This window comes from Chinchilla lanigera, unplaced genomic scaffold, assembly GCF_000276665.1.
Source record: "Chinchilla lanigera isolate Chin_1 unplaced genomic scaffold, ChiLan1.0 scaffold00152, whole genome shotgun sequence".
Lineage (NCBI taxonomy): Eukaryota > Metazoa > Chordata > Mammalia > Rodentia > Chinchillidae > Chinchilla > Chinchilla lanigera.
Window position 1 is genome coordinate 344,673 of NW_004955553.1, and position 16,517 is coordinate 361,189.

The following is a 16,517-nucleotide window of genomic DNA, read 5'->3' on the forward strand; positions in this document are numbered from 1 at the left end:
CTCTTTCTCTTTCTTTCTTCTTTCTTTCTTTCTTTCTTTCTTTCTTTCTTTCTTTCTTTCTTTCTTTCTTTCTTTCTTTCTTTCTTTCTGAGTAGCTGAGACAGAACCCAGGGCCTTTGCACTGAGCTACATCCCCATCCCTTTTTTCATTTTTTATTTTGAGACATGAGCTCACTAAGTTGTTAAATTGCCTAGGCTGAGTTTGAATTTGTGATCCTCCTGCCTCAACCTCCTTGTGCTGGGGTTACAGGCATGTATCACCATGTCCAGCTCAAATTTCCCCCTTTTATGAAGACCCTAGTCATAGTGGACTAGGATCCACATCAGTGACCTCATCTGAATCTGATCATTTGTAAAGATCTTATTTTCAAACAGGGTCTCATCACCTTTGGGGGGGGTGGTGGAGAGGATAACAATTCAACCTGTAACAGTGACCTAGCCTTAGAAGCCATGTGGCATCACTTTTGCCTCTAGCAGGCATTACTTCCCTCCCCAGGCTCACGGATCCTACCTTCCCCAAACCCTGAGGTGCTAGGGATGGAACCCAGGACCTCACATGGGCTAGGCAAGCGCTCTGAGCCACACCAAGCCACACCCCCACCTTGGAACTTCCCTTTTGATGTGAGCAGTGACAAGGACGTGTGAGACGAGAGGCATTGTTGCAACCATTTTTAGAAGATGCAATCTGCCGCAGCCATGTTTTTGACATATATATTTTTAGTTGCTAGTATTGAAGCATAAGGAGAATTTACATAAACCTGATTTCTGGCTCTTGCAAACTCAGATGAACCTGACAATACAAGGCTGTGGTGGTGGTGGCCAGTGTGAGTTGCCCCTCCTAGGAGGCCAGTGGGCTCTCCAGATGACCCACTTACTCCCGTGTCCCCTCTTTGGAGGAGGCTGTGTCAGTTGTCATCAAGTCAGCGTGTGGGGCTGTTATTTCCCTCATGCTCAGCTTGTTTGTCGCATGTAGTTCTGGGTGCCCGCTCCTGCAGTGTCCCAGGGGCATGTCTCCCGACCCTTGAAGGCTCCGCAGAAGAAGCTGTAGGAGCCGAACCCCTCAACTCCCCCATGGCGAAATCATTGTGTCATGACCTGGACACTGCCACCCTTCCCCCACCCGAGAGCCACAGGAGGGAGCAGAAATGAGCAGCCTCTGATTCACAGCCCGTGTCTGAGGACCAGTCTAGGCAGGAGCTTGGGGCTGGACAAGCAGAAGCAGCTGGTTGATTATAGAGGGGAGGCCAGGCTGGGGGTGGGAGGCCACTGGCAAACTGCAAGCCAACGTGGTCATCACATCTACCCCTTTCCTGCCCCTCCTTCACGGTCTCCTTCCAAAAATGACATCAGGACTAATTCTGAGAGGGGTTCCCTGACCTCTCATCCTTCCCATCCATCTGTGCCTTCTAGATCTTCCCAGATCTTCTCTGTGAGGGGCCAGATCGTTTTATGTGACAAATGCCATGGAAGTAAATAATACCAAGATCACTAACACTGCTTCCATGTCTCAGATTGGTCAACAGTTTTCTCCACCGAAGAGTCTGTGGCACGAGGCAGCCCAGGCCTGGGAGTCAGGGAATGGCTCCTGTTGTCCTAGGCCTCACACAGAAGCATGGACAGGTCCCTTCGCCCTGGGGAGTCTAGCCTTCTACAAGCCACAGTGTGTCTGGAATGGTCCCCAGGCAGTGGGCATGTCTTTGGAAATCCTAACTCTGTCACCTTGGGCAGGCTTCTTGGCCACTTGTTGTCTGCTCCAGTTTTTGGGAGATTGTGCAACTGTAACAAAGTATGTGAGCAAGTCCCATGGTTAACGTGTCCTTAGTGGTTGGACTGTTGGCTTCTGGCACCAGTTGAAGAACTTGGGGACTCACTTTCCTCCTTATACTCCCAGAGCTGGGTGATGGTGGCAAAGTCCCTGGCAGTGGGCAGAAGCTGCCCTGCCTACCACACAGTAGGCACTGTGCCAGGTCAAGAGAGTGGCATGCTCTGCCTCCACCCACAACCAGGCTGGACGAACCCTCTTGGCTCCCTGCCCTCTGCCTTTCCCCAGACATGGCCAAGAGGTGAGCACCTGAGTTCTGGTCACCGGCATCTGTGATTAATATTTTTCAGGCGGGTGAGATTTTCCTGACCTCAGGGAATGACCGTTGTTTAGCTCTCAGTTAGGGCTGGAAGCAATTTAAAAGGGGGAGGTTGGGAGAGACAGGAAAGCAAACATCCCATAATTGCTGATGTGATTCAGGGCTGGCTGGAGTTTTCTACCGAAATCTAAGGTGACTGGGGAGGTCACGGGAGGGAGGCCCCAGGTTCCTGGTCCCAGGATCCCGTCAGCCTCTGCCAGTTCATTCAACCTAGATTCCTAGAGATAAAGACACACATTGCAGCTTAGGCAGGTTCTGGGCTGCTGTAATAAGCCGCCACCAACTAGGTAGCTTAACCAGCACAAATCTATTCTTTCACAGCTCTGAGGCCAGAAGTCCAAAGTCAAGGTGTCAGCAGGGCCATGTTGCAAGAGCCTTTCGCAGGCTCCAACGGACCCTTCCTGCCTCTTGCAGCTTCTGCTGGCTCCTGGGGGTCCCGGCCATTCACTGGCTTGTAGTATCGTCACTCCAAGATCCACTCTGTCTTCACATGACTTCTCCTTTGCAGATATCCTGTGGTTCCCTGTGTTCTCTCTCCCTCATATTGGGACACTGGTCGTTGGGTTTTAAAAAATCCAATATAACTTCATTTTAACTAATTACACTTGTAAAGACTCCATTTCCAGATAAGATCGCATGTAGATGTGTGCATGAGGACACTACTCAGCCTACTACACTAACGCTGACTACCTTATCTGGGATCACACCAGAACCCCTCGGAGGTTCCAGCAAGTGTAGACTTGACTACGAGCCACACCAGCGGTTGGCAGACCCCTAATCCTTCATGTTTCTGTGTGGCTCATGAACTAAGCATGGTTGTCACCTGTCCCAGCCTCTCTCTCCTGTCATTCCATTCTCTTGCCTGAGCTCCGTGTGATTCAGAAAAAATAACCAGGATGATATTTTGTTACACATGGAAATTACATACAACTCAAGGTCCAGTGTCCACAAGTAAAATCTGATTGGAACACAGGCAAGTACATTCATTTATGTATTCTCTGTGGCTGTCACCTATCACACAGACCTGTGACAATGTTTCCTGCCTGATCTGCCACCCATCCACAGTTTGGAGGTCTCCCCAAGTGCTCAGGGCTCCCCCTCTGGGTCAAGTAACGTCTGAGCTCTGGGTGAAGGCTGCTTAATAGCTTAAACAGGAGATACCATGATGTCAGGCAGGCCTGGGTTTAACTCCTAGCTCCGCCCTTCCATGGCAAGTCCTTTCACTTCTGCACGAGCAAGTGTACCTATTTGGGGAGATGACACTGCACCATCTGGGGCTGCTTCAAGGATGAGCTCAGATGTAGCAAAGGCCTACAGTGTGGTGTGGCAGTGCGGCCCCTGCTCAGCTGAGCACCGCTGCTCTTTTCTTTTCTTTTCTTTTTTGTTTTTTTGAGACAAGGTCTTGCATTGCAGTTCAGGCTGGCCTTGAGCTTACTTTGTAGCCCAAGCTGGTGTCTGACTCACAACGATCCTCCTGCCTCAGGATTGCAGGCCTGCACCACCACACCCAGCACAGCTGCTGTTTCATGCAGCTTGCACTGACTCAGGAGGTTGCAAACTACACAAGGCAAAAACCTCTTAAGTTCTACAACACACCAGAAAATCCCGTCTGTTCTGATGAAAGTGCCTGGTGAGCCTCTTTGGGTCTAATTCTACTCTTTAGGCATATCAAGAAAGAGGAGTGTAGGAGGAGGGCATGATCATCTGACTTGGGAACAAGAGTGGAATGTTCTATAGGACAATCAACATGGGAAGGTATCGGTAGACCTTGCTGGGCACCTGCTGGCTCTTATCTGCCCCTTATCCGGGTGCCAGTGCCCAATAGGGAGGCTCCCATGCATGGATGGCCCCTCGGTGCCCTCAAATTCCCACTGAGAGTTGGGCTCAGTTACAGTGATCAGGGGCAGGAGAACGGAATGACGAGAGAGCAAGGTTGGGAACTGAGGAGCCCTGTGTCCCTCCCTGACTTCTTTGGGCATTTTCATCTCCTCCATCTGACTTTCTTTTTCAAGTTTCCAACAATCTCTCCCTCCATTGGCCATGTCGGATCTGGGGTGGTCATGCCACCGAGCTGTCACCAGTGCTGGGACTTGGAGTACCCCTGTAGCTTCCCAGTGATTCTCCTACAACACAGGAGCAGTCTCTTTGTAACTCTCTCCTCAGCTGAGGTGCCACTGCTTGCCACCTTGACAGATACAGTTGGATTGGCTGGCTTAGCTCCCTGTCCCCCAGACACGCTCAAATTTCTAAGATCCAGGAGTGTTGGGCACTATTTCCACCTAGGAAGAATCCCAAGGAGGGGTGGTATATGACCTGATGAGGGAGTAGAAGTTAGGAATAATTGAGGTGAATTGTTCCCAGAGCCAGAAGCTCTTGGGCGATTTTCTCTAAATGTCATTTTATCCACACACAATAGCAATAATCCTTTACCCTCATCGAGTGCTGTATGGTGTCCAAATGCTGTTAGCACACAGTCTCCTTCTAGTACCCTCACGCTTTCTTTCTTTCTTTTTTCTTTTTTTCTTTTCTTTTTTTTTTTGGTTTTTTTGGCTATGCAGTTCAGGCCAGCCTTGAGCTCACTTTGTAGCCCAGGCTGGCCTTGAATTCGCAACAATCCTCCTGCCTCAGCTGCCCGAGTGCTGGGATTACGGGCGTGTGCCACCACGCCCGGCAGCCTTCACACTTTCTATGAGGTTGAATCATATTGTGGAAGGTTTGCCCAATCCTCACATCTAATGTCAAGTTGGGACTTGAGCCTGGTTAAATGTGAAATTTTGATACACAACAAATAAGGTTTTTAGATAAGTATGTCTCCTGCAGAATCTGTTTTGTATTTTAATTTTCTCTTACCTTCTTATATTTCATCCAAACAAAACATCCTTTGTTAGGGTTTAGCTCTAGAATGTCCCCTAAAAGGCTCATGTGCCCAGAAGTTAGGCTTTTGGAAAATGACTGGGTCATGGAGTGGATTAAGCAATGGATTAGTGCCCTGGAGGGTTCAGACCTGAGTATGCTGTTAGAACACAGGGCATGGCCGGCAGAGGCAGATCCCTGGGGGGTGTGAGCTGGAAGGGTGTCTTCCTCCCTGGCTTCTCTCTTTGCCACTAGCCAATGTGATATGAGCAGCTCTTCTCTATCTGACCTTTCCACCATTGCCTTTCTGCCTTAGAGCCAGCTGACCTTGGACTGAATGCTCTAAAAATCACGAGTCAACAATAAACCTCTACTCCTTTAAACTGTGGGTGTTGGATATTATATCGAGTGCTGGGACAGTGACTAAGACATACTTCCATAGCTCCTAACCTCCAGAGACCCCTGCAGCCACTTTCTCACCTGTGGACTCTGGACAACCCTCGATTCCTTTGCATTCAGGAAATAAGAAGAGGGCTGGGGATACGGCTCAGTGGTACAAGTGCCTGCCTGGCAAAGCGCAAGGTCCTGAGTTCAACTCCCAGTACCCACACACACACAAACAAAAACAAAAACAAAACCAAAAACAGCAGCTCTGGTAATTTTGGGCTTGCTCTTCCTCATGCAGAAAAGAAACTGGGATGGGAGTGGTGGTCAGGGCAGGGCCCTCTGGAGGTTGCTTCTAAGAGGTTACTTTCCTAGACTCAGATCTATACATGGGGTGCTGCAGAAGGCAGAAGTTGCACCTATCCTGCTGCTGGAGGCTGACCTGAGTTTCAAGTGGAAGCTGGAATTAGTGAGAACTCCCATCTGCCAGCCCCGTGATCTTTTGGTCAGCTTAGGTAACTCAAAGTGCTTTTTTCCATTTGGAAACTCTAAGAGCTTGGAGAATCTCTGCAGAGTTCTGAGCCACCACCCAGGGTTTTCTCAGGTAAAGTTACCTTCTAGGATTGGGGGATGTTAGTACTTTCATAGTTCAGACTAGTTTGTTATCTCACTGTAAGACTCATTGGCTTCAGAAAACATCATTTCCCCATCCTCTTCTTGGTAGAATTACCATCCTATTTGTTTTGGGTGTAGGCATTATCACTTCCCCTCTAATGTATGTGTCTGGTCATGCAACTGGAGACAGTCAAAGTCCACTAGCCATGGTTAGGGAGGGGCCAGCCACTAATTTGAAAATAAATGAGGAAGAAGATTGGAATTAAAGAATACTGTGTGGCTCCCTCAAGGTCTGGAACAATATGCTTTCTGTATGTGCCATATTTTTTGATGGTCAAAGCCCTTCCTTCCTCTCCTTCTTCTCTTCCTTCCTTTCTTCCCTTTGTGACACTGGGAATTGAACCCAGGGCCTCATGCATGCTAGGCAAGCACTCTACCACTGAGATCTACCCCCAGGTGTCAAAGCCCTTTCTTTGAACCCCATCATTATATTTGCTCTGTATGGCCCTCTCATTTCCCTTGGGAAAACGAGAAGCACTTTTTTGTCTCACCATTTGCAAAGGATCATTCTGGAGTCAGCCCACTCTTATGACTGCAGAATCTCTTCCATGTTATTATCCTTTAGCCAAATATCCTCAGGCAGTGGGCCTAAAGTTATTTCTAATGTGGGGGTAGGGTTCCAAAGTATGTGTAAGATGAAAATTATGTGTAGTCAAAATTACCCTTGAAAACCCCTTATCAACTTGAAAATTGGCCATAAAGTACAGCATACAGGGTTTACACTATAATATAAGCAGAAGCTCTCTTATCTGACCTCCTCTTAACACCTCGTCACTTTAATGGATGCTCTGTAGTCCCTCGGCAAAGCATACAGACACCACTAGCATCCCAAGTGCCAAAGGTATGAACCTGGTTTCCATCACTCCTATACATTTCTGGGTTTACAAAATTGAGTTGTGTGTTTACAAAGAGTCCATTATCCTCCCCTTGTTTATACCAGTTGTATTTTTTATAGTAATTACATAATTTAATAAACTATGATGTAGCAGATAAAATAAGAGTGGAAAAAGAGAATAGTTATTTCTCTGAAAATTATGTTGAATGCTTTGGGAAAACAAATGCTTTGGCAAAGGGAAGTTGCAAAAGATAAAATGTGTTGAATTAGTCATGGGGCAGAAAGTAAAACTGTAGAAGATAGTGAAATCTAGGATTCTGCTCTTACAGCAATCTTCTAATTTTCATATGTTCTTGATTTAAAGAAACAGAAATTGGAGTGCACGGATGATGCATTATAAGTGTGATTTATGCAAAAGAGATGATAATAAAGAACATCATACTTGGAGTCCATTCTTGAAAAAAAAAAAAAAAAGCAGTGCCATGGCCCAACATCAGCAGATTGGTGAATGAATTTACATTTATGTTTTAAGTAAAAATGAAGCATTTAAGAAATATCTTTTTTTTCCTGCTTCAGTTTTATTTTGATTGGTGGAGCTGCCTCTTTCTGCATAAATGTCTGATGTGCATTCAGTAGTAATGTAGGCAGTGAAATAAGTGTACTCACTGAGTAATGTTTATTACATATGTTTTAAAGGGGTAGTGGTAGGGACTGAACTCAGGGCCTCATTTACTCTAAGCCTGTGCTCTACCACTGAGCTACACCTCAATCCCCTATCCTGTTCTCATCCCCTCCCTCCTCTGCCTCTCTCTTTGCTTTGGTTTCTGAGACAAGGCCTTACTATGTAGCCCAGATTTGCCTTGAACATGCAGTCTTCCTCCCTCAGCCTACCAGGTGGTGGGATTGCAGACATGCACCACCATGCCTGGCTTTCTCTTGAGTCCATATGACTTAATTTATGGGACATAAGGATGGTCATGCAACAATTGTATTTATAAATCCAGAAATTTAAGCCCTAACTCTGAACCAGGGTGGGTCAGTGGGCTTAGAATCCCCAAACTACATGATTTTTGTCATGCCATCCAGATCAGCAGGACCTAGGGTGCTAGCATTGTAAAAGTTAAAATAAAATGGTAAAACAGTTGCCTTAAAATATCTGAGAGGCAATGTACATCTCGATTGCCAGACTGCTTCCTTACAAACTCTGGCCCTGCCACTTCCCGAGGGCAAGCCACTCCAACTCTCTCTGCCCCATTTGCTCTCCTGTCACAAGGATTTCATGAGATACAGAATGCATAGTGACAGCAAAAGCACCAGGCATAGCGTGAATGTCATGCAACTATTAGCTACCGATATTATTATTACTAATCACGATCACTTGCATAATACGTCTGAGAAGCTCTTATTCTGACAATGTAGAGTAAATAAAATAATGCATTTCACTTGAAGGCACAGACCTCTGCCACCTATGAATTAAGAGGGCAGGTGGCTGGGCCCTGCAAAAGCATTACAGAGCTGAAGGTTTGGTTTATATTGGAGCGGATTGCTTGAGCACAGTACCTCGGTAGGTGTCCCCTCTTCACTGTCACAGCGGGTGCAGGAGGGTGGAGAATGAACGTTACTTCCGAATTCTAAAACAAAAGTTTATTTATAAAATACTAACAGTTTGACAGGACATGGGACTTCTCGTGGTATATATTTCAAATCAATTTCTTTTTTTTTTAACCTTTCATTTAAAAAATAAACCTGCTAACAAGCTATATGACATATAGATATATATTTTCTTACAGATAGACACCTGCCATAATGAATACTTTCCCCGTAATTTGTCATTATATCTTTTAAATCAAAAAAATAAAGATTTGTATTGATTTTTGTCTGGGGAGTCTGTATGGGTGAGCGAAGGTCACACGTTTAAATGCTTTTGGTTATCTTATGGAAACAGAGAGAAGAGGAGGTGGTCCCAAGGGTGCACCTGTGTGTGCAGGCAGGGTAGTGATCAGGGTAGGTGTCCCTGCACAGGACCGTACAGAGGCACTCAGGAGCTGGTGCAGCTGCTCAGAGGGTCCCCTTGCACCCTCCTGCCTGCTGGCTCCTCACCAGTGTGGGCTCACTGTGCTCCCTGGGCAGGTGAGGGAAGCCCCTGCCTAGCGTGGCCTATGGTGAGGCTCTGGCACCTTTAGAAGCGCTGCTCGGGATGCATGGGCAGCGAGAGAAGGCCTTGAGAAGTGTGTGCTGGGCATGGCAGCCCCGCTGTGGCCTTGTTTCCTCTGACTCAGGCAGTGTCAGTTTGAGGGGGGGGGTGGGGGACAGAAGGGGAGGCAGCTTGGGTCTGCAAACTTCCTGAGCCCTAGAAGGAAGGTGCTTCTGGAACCCAGAGCATTTATTTGGTTTATCTTGGCAGTCTGGGTGCAGAGCTCACATGAACCCAGGAAATAGTCAGGAGGGGAAAGAGTGGCCTGGTGTGCCAAACGTGGGCTCCTGAGAACACCACCAGATTTCCTTAGGGCAGAGTGAGGCACCACCAAAGGGCAGGTATGAACCTGCTTCTGAGACCTGCACCCCAGCAGGGGTCCAGGCGTCACAGCTCAGGAAGTCAAAGGCCAAGAAGGCTCCCTAAGACCCATGGGTAGTGCCCACTACACCTTTCTAAAGTGGCCAGGTGTCTGGGAGGAGGTGCCATGAGCCTCCCCTGCCCCAGAAGATATGTAAACAAGGGCAAAAAGATGTCTTCTTTAAAAAAAACCTAGAGTTCCACAACTAGAGACCCTCCTGGGTGCCCAGATGTGGCAGGGGCAGTGGCGGGAACACTGCAGATGGGTAGGTATTGACTAAGGGGAGGACGTTTACCATGGGCCCAGCCTGACTTCCTGGGCTCCTCTAGGAGCTGTGGTTTAGTGTCCTCACCTTCTCGGGTCCAGATCCCCAGTACACCCAAAGTACCTGTCACCCAGGCCACATGTGCCTAATGGGGAGATACAGCTCAGACCATCAGAATGACCACTAAGAGCCCCTTTGCTAACACACACACACACGGGCATGTGTTCTATGCATATCTGTGTGTGTGCACGAGCACAGGTGTGCACAGGCACCATCACTTATGTGCACGTGGGTGTCAGCTCAGGTGCAAATGAGTACGTGGGGAGGGGGAGGGAGATACCGTAGTGCACCAAGTGATTCATTAAAGGCAAAGGAAAACTGGCCTCGTGCAATATGTACACACATCCACACAATGGTTCTATTCACCCTGCTCCCTCCCCTGAACTCTGTCACTGGGCTGGGTTAAAATAATTCCTTAATGCAAACTGGGAACTTCCTTAAATGGTTAAACACTCCACAGAGAAGAAAGATGAAGTTGTTAAAAAAAAAAAAACAGGAAAAAAAGGAAGTGCAGCAGGGAGATCACAAGCAAGGCTGCAGATGTGCGGCCATGGACATGCCCGATGAGGCAGGTGGGTAGGCCCCCAGCAGCCTCTGACAAGTCTTCAGAGGCCCTGAGCACCTGACTCTCCAGAGGAGTGAAGCTGCAGCCCCTTGTCCTGCTTTAGAGGAAAGCTGATCTCATGGAGAAGTCACTGTCTGCATCCAGCAGCAGGGTCAAATCTCCCCATTCACATTTCCCAGGGGCCAAGTGCACTGGGGCAGCCCACACACCCTGGGTGAGCATACCCTTTCCTGGGCCCTGTCCTTGCCTTTCCTTCCCAGTCACCATTCGCACAATGACTAATTTGGGGCTTGTAGGGAGGGGAACAGGCTCTCTCTTTCCTTGGTCTGTCCACCCACTCCCCACTTGGGCCTCCTCTGATGCTTCTCATCCTTCTAAACAGGGTCTGGCCTTCTCCAGGGCAGGGCTGCAGGGCACTGCCAGGAAACTCTGCTCACTAAGGGGCCCTGTGCCGAATCCAACAGGTCCCGGCTAAGAGAGGTAACCATCCATCCATCCATCCCCAGCAGTGCATGGGCCTCGGGCCAGTTTCACAGGGCTGGCTGGAATCCCCAGGGGCCTCAGACAGCCCAGAGAATCTGAATAACCTTGCGCTGGAAGTCTCAAGCTGATGGGAAGATCAGGCCACCCGGAGCAGCTTTTTAAAGAACATTCCTTGGAGCAGATTGTGTGCATATAAAAGCTTTGCTTCTCATTAGCTTTTCCCGTCCCCAGGTCCCACATGATCCACCCCTCCTGGCCTGGCTGGCCAGGCATCTCAGAGGCTGTTGTTTGCCCTGGGCCTACTGACCAGCCTCTCCTTGTTCCCAGCTCTGGCCCAGCTGAGCCCAGCCTGGAAGATGTCACTGGGGGTTGGGGTGTCCTTTGACTCTGTAAACCCAGTTCTGAGTGGAGTGGGTGCACTTTCACTACTCTGGCCTCTGGACCAGGGACTAGGCCACTGCCCTGGGCTCCTGTGTGCTGTGCTTAGGAGGCTCTGGGTGAAGAGGCAGAGGGACAGCAACCCAGAAGTGACGTGCTGTTGGGGAAGGGGGAATTCTCCTGGAGAGGATTCCTAGGCCCATTTCCTTGAAGTGGGTATGTGCACATACCCATGAGTGCTAGAGGGAAAGTGGTGTGTGTACCCTGACAGTGATCCTCACCTGCCAAACTCCTGGCCTAGCCAATTTGAATCTCCTTGTCCTAGCATCCTTGTTTCCCTCCTTTAAAAGTGCGACAGGTGGTAGCTGGACTGGAAGAAAGAAGGGTCAAAGCTCCATCCTCCCACTCCTGACTTCCTGCAAGGCATTAACCCTGGTCGTCCCCAGACTGGAGCCAGGCGCCACCCTACACTTGCGTTCCCCAGAACTCACCCCTCCTCTGTGCTCCGGAACTGAACTCACGCAAAGAGCGGCAGGGTTTGGCTGCGTGGCTGTGTGGGGGCTCTCTGCGGCCCTCCAGCCCTTTTCTGTGGGGTCACAGTTTTAAAAATATGCAGGACCAGGGAAGTTGCTAAGCAGCTTCTCACCCTTTAGTTGTTTTTCCCTTTTCTAAATAAACCAGGTGCTTGGTGGGGAAGTTGAGCAAGTGAGGTGAGCAGTGGACGTGACGAGGCCAGGCAGGGAGTTGGGCAGGGTCATGGGACACCTGCCAGGAGAAGGCGCAAGAGAGAAGCCGCCCTTTGCCTCTGGGGGCACCCATCCTTCTCCCAAGAGAACAGCTAGAAGTGGGCCTGGGATCCAGCACACATGGGAAGCAGGCAGTTGGCGAGATGTCCAGAAAGCTTCCCCACCCCTCAGCCACCCCAGCCTCCAGGGCTCCAGACCAGTGTCTTCCCTTCCCCCCTCTCTTCAAGGACCCAACCCACTGAGTCCTCTGCCGCTGCAGTGGACCCCATAGTCTCAAAGCCGACCCATTGCTGGCCACACCCGTCCTCGCGCGGTTTTTTTTTTTTTTCAGCCTCCTTCTTAGTCCCAGCTTTACTGGCCCTGGAATCTTGGAAAAATAAACTCAGGAGTTGAAAAGCTGACTTAGTTTCTTGGTGTTTTTGTTTTCTGGCAGGCGGTGAGGAAGCTGTAAAGGAGGAGTTTGGTATCGTTTTTTTCGTTCTTCTTTCCTCTTCTGACATCAAACAAATGATGAAAATCCTGCTATTGGAGCCCGGGAGCCAGGGGCGAGGCTGCTGGGGGGACGGTAGAGGGTGCTTTGCTGGCTTGGGGGGTTAGGGGGGTTTTGGGGCGTTGGAGTCCGGCTGGTCTTGGGCCGGAAGAGGCTCCCTTGCTGGGCGCTGTTGCTGTTGGCCACGGTGGTGTGGTCAGGCTCACCAGAGTCGCTCTCTGTGTAGCTGTAGGCCTGGGCCCTGGAGATGCCTTTCTGCTGGCGCCGCCAGGAGTTGTAATATGTGGGGTCACTGATGTAGTGGTTGACAAAGGAGTGGGCCTTCTGGGGATTCGGGTCGACCTCATACTCACTGTCACTTCCCTGTGAGGACAGACAATGGGTGGTGTTAGTGGCCTTGTGGTGACAGGCCTGTAACGTCAGGGCTGGAAGACACAGAGCACACTGGCTCTAAACTCTGTTCTGCCCCTTAAAGTAGGGACGTGTGTGTCAGCTCCCCAATTGCTGGGTGGGCACCGTGCCCTTAATGTCCACTTCCTGCTTCCTTCAGAGCATAGCCTGGGTGGGAAATACCTACCGCAGCGCTGGCTCAGAGCCGGTAGCTGCAGTTGTCCTCCCTTATCCGTGAAGATACATTCTAAGATCCCAGTAGATGTCCAGAATCCCTACATATACTATCTTTCTCCCCTATACATTGGATATATGACAAATTAGGGACAGTAAGAGACTAAGAATAATAGTATAATAAAATAGTACAGTTATAACAATATACTGTAATGAAAGTTATGTGACTGTGGCCTCTTTATTTCTAGAATTTTTCGTTGAATATTTTTGGACCATGCTTAACCACAAGTAACTGAAACCACAGAAAGCGAAATGTCGGTCGGGGTGGGGGTGACGGTACCTGATGTGACTGGAAGACCTGAATTCTATCCTTTTTTTTCCAACTGAGATGAAATTCACGTAATATGAAGCCATTCATTTTAAAGGGCACAGTTCAGAGGCATCCAATATGGTCTCTGCGTTGTGCAGTCATTACTTCTCTCTAGCTCAAAATATTTTCATCACCCCAAACTGAAACCCCGAACCCACGGAGTATTCTCTTCCCATTACCCTTAGCCCTCTGAAACCACAAATCTTTTCTGTCCTCGGGGATTTACCTAGTTTGGATATACTCTATAAATGGAATTATATAATATGTGACCTGTGTCTATCTGGCCATTCTGACTTAATGCAATGTTTTCAAGACTCTTTCCAACCTTCTGCATTCAATTTAGGTCCAGCCTGACTCACCTGGTGACAGGGGACCATGCCAAAGCCAGATGAGACCTCTGGAAGTTCCAGGGAGTGCAAAATGTGGGTGCCTACTTATGAATGATCCAAAAGAAGAGCAACATTCAACAATAAAATAGGCATACAGCAGGGTGTGGTGGCACAAGCCTGTAATCCCAGCACTTAAGAGGCTGAGGCAGGAGGATCACTGTAAGTTCGAGACCAGTGTGGGCTATAAAGTGAGGTCAAGGCCAGCCTGAACTGCATAGTGAGACCCTGTCTCAAAAAGAAAAATAAAACAGGCATAAAAAATACCAATAAAAGTTCTCAGCTTTCAAGTGATAACTTTTTTTTTTTCCTTTTTGAGGCAGGGTCTCACTATGCAGTTCAGGCTGGCCTTGAGCGCACTTTGTAGCCCAGGCTGGTCTCGAACTTGCAATGATCCTCCTGCCTCAGCCTCCTGAGTGCTGGGATTACAGGCATATGCCGCCAAGCTCAGCTCAAGCGATAATAACTTTGAAGCTTTTCTTTTTCCTAGAAATACAAAATATTAAATTAGTCTTAAAATATTTCTGATACTCTCGGGTCCCAGCCATCTGCCTCTAGGAAAAGCAGTATGAGACAAGAGCCAAGCTTGGTTGTCAAGTAAAATCTGAAATTATGGAACCAAAAATATCACAGCCCTTCCCCCACCCCAAGCTCCTGGCAGTGTTTTGAGAACTAAAAGGACAACAGATGGGAACACTCTGGAAGAGAAGGCGAGGAGGTTAGTGAACAGCGCGCTCCATGACATGCCGTTCAGAAGGCCTCACACAGGCTTCTTGATTCCTGCCCTCTTTGCCCTTGCCCACGAATGCCGCTGCCTGGGGCAGTTAGTCCCTTAGACCAACCTGAGCAAGATGCACTTGGGTGAGAAATGAGGTGAGAATCCCAGTTAGCCCAACGCAAATGAGTCTGGGATGATGCGCTGTGTCCTGTTTTGCAGGTAGGGCAACTGGAATGGTGCTCTTGCCCCGCAAAGGATCCAAGCCATGGAAAATGAAATGCACAGTTTTTTCTCAGGGACTCAAAGTCTTCCGCAGCTTCCAGACCCTCGAGAGACGCAGCTACACTGTACAGAATTGGAATGCTATGGATACTGCTGACTTGCGCTTCTGTAATTAGTTTCCGCACCTCTGTGCCGTAGCTGCTATGGCTCTGTGATTGCCGATTGAGTCCTGATGCTGTGGGAATGGTATTGCTCCCTGAGTACTGATACTGCTTGAGTATGGTGTTGCCTGAATACAGATGCTGTTTGAGTACTAATACTGCCTGAGTACTGATGCTGCCTGAGTAACAAAGAGAACCCAAGCACAAAAAGGGTGAGTGTTTTGCTCCGGGCAGCAGTCTAGCTAGGCCTCAGCTCGGTTCTGCACGGTTTTCCAAAGCCTGTGAATGCTCTTACTGCCCACCCCTCTGTCTGGAGGCTGTAAAGTGGGAATGTGAGCTCCTGTCCCTTCGCCTGGAGGGGCTCACATACTCCCCAGTCCATCTGCTAATCTATATCCCCCAGCCCCTCCCCTCCTTCTCCTTGTCCCTTCAACGCCCATCCCAGCAGACACCTCCCCAGAAGGGCAGAGCCCCCTGCCCAAGACAATGGAAAGCCCCTCGGCCCTGTGCCCCAGGAGGCCAGGAAGCACAATACAGTCCCTTTCTTTGCCTACCGCCCAGCTGCCAGCCTGGGAGGACAAAAGGCACCCGCAGGTGGGAGGGCTCCATCTGCTGAGGTGGCACCTGATCCCTAGGGCTGAGGCCCAGCTAGTGGGAGGATATCACGGGGGCGGGGGAGGTGGGCAGGAGGGTCTGAGAGTATGGGAGCCGAAAGGGCAGCGCACAACTTTCCTTACAGTTAGGTCTCTCCACCCGCTCCCTGGCTCGAATAGCGGCTAGGATCTTCTCCAGACGGTCTAGGAGTTCAGCTCTCCCTGGCCCCAGCCCTGGAGAGGAGCCCCCATCCCTGTGGGTTGCTCTGCAGCGAACAAGTCTGTGGCGGTGAGAACTGACTGCGTCAAGCTCCATCTGCCTGGCCTTTGCCACTGAACTGAATCTGGACCCATCACTCTGGCTCGCAGAACCTCAGTGTGCTGTAAAAGGGTAGACCATCATTTGTTAGTAGGGAAGAACTCAGTGAGAGGGCCAGGCAGCTCTGGAGGGAGGGAGCAGACCTGCAGGGAGAGACTCCAAGTATCCCTGGGAGGGATCATAAGGGATGCGGGAGGGGGCTCCGACTGCTGGAAAGGGAGAGAAAGTCCAGCTCTTGTCCCCAACCCCTCTGTACCAAGAGTGGGATGTGTGGTTTAGGGCAGGGTCGGACCTCTGTGGTCCTCCTGGAGGCCTGGCTCCCAAAGCCCATTCATCCAAATCACTACAGCCAGCAGCCCCTGTCTGCTGCATGCTTACTGGGTGCCAGGTGCCCTGTGGGGCAGCAGCCCTGATGGGGCCGGGAAAGGCAGAGAACGAAGCCCCTCGGGAGGGCAGGGCTGGAGCGTCTGGTCCGCCCCACCCCCCAGCTCCGCAGGGCTGGCCAAGGCGGGTGTCTGCATCAGGCCTCTGTCCCTGAACATCTGTTTCTTTTCAGGGTGGGGGTGGGGTGAGAAGAAAGAGCGAGGGGGATCCAGGGGCTCCTATTGCAGCTTTCAACTCTCAGGGCTCCGGGTAATTGAACGCAGCTTCCCAGGAACAGGCCCAGAACAAAGGAGGCCTTTCAGGGGCGTCCTAGCCAGGCCATCAAGTGACTGCTTCAGTTCCTGGGCCTCTTAACAGCTCCTCAAAGCCA

The 16,517-nt window shown here is 49.7% G+C and overlaps 1 protein-coding gene across 1 annotated transcript in view; it reads right to left on the bottom strand.

Annotated features, from left to right (window-relative positions):
- Positions 1-8,517: 8,517 nt before the first annotated feature.
- The window catches only part of Sdk2 (sidekick cell adhesion molecule 2), a gene marked incomplete in the record, with an annotated part of 261,617 nt that continues 253,617 nt past the window's right edge, over positions 8,518-16,517 (bottom strand). Inside the window, 1 exon segment of the mRNA XM_013508659.1 lies at positions 8,518-12,793. Coding sequence (XP_013364113.1) covers positions 12,440-12,793 — 354 coding nt within the window.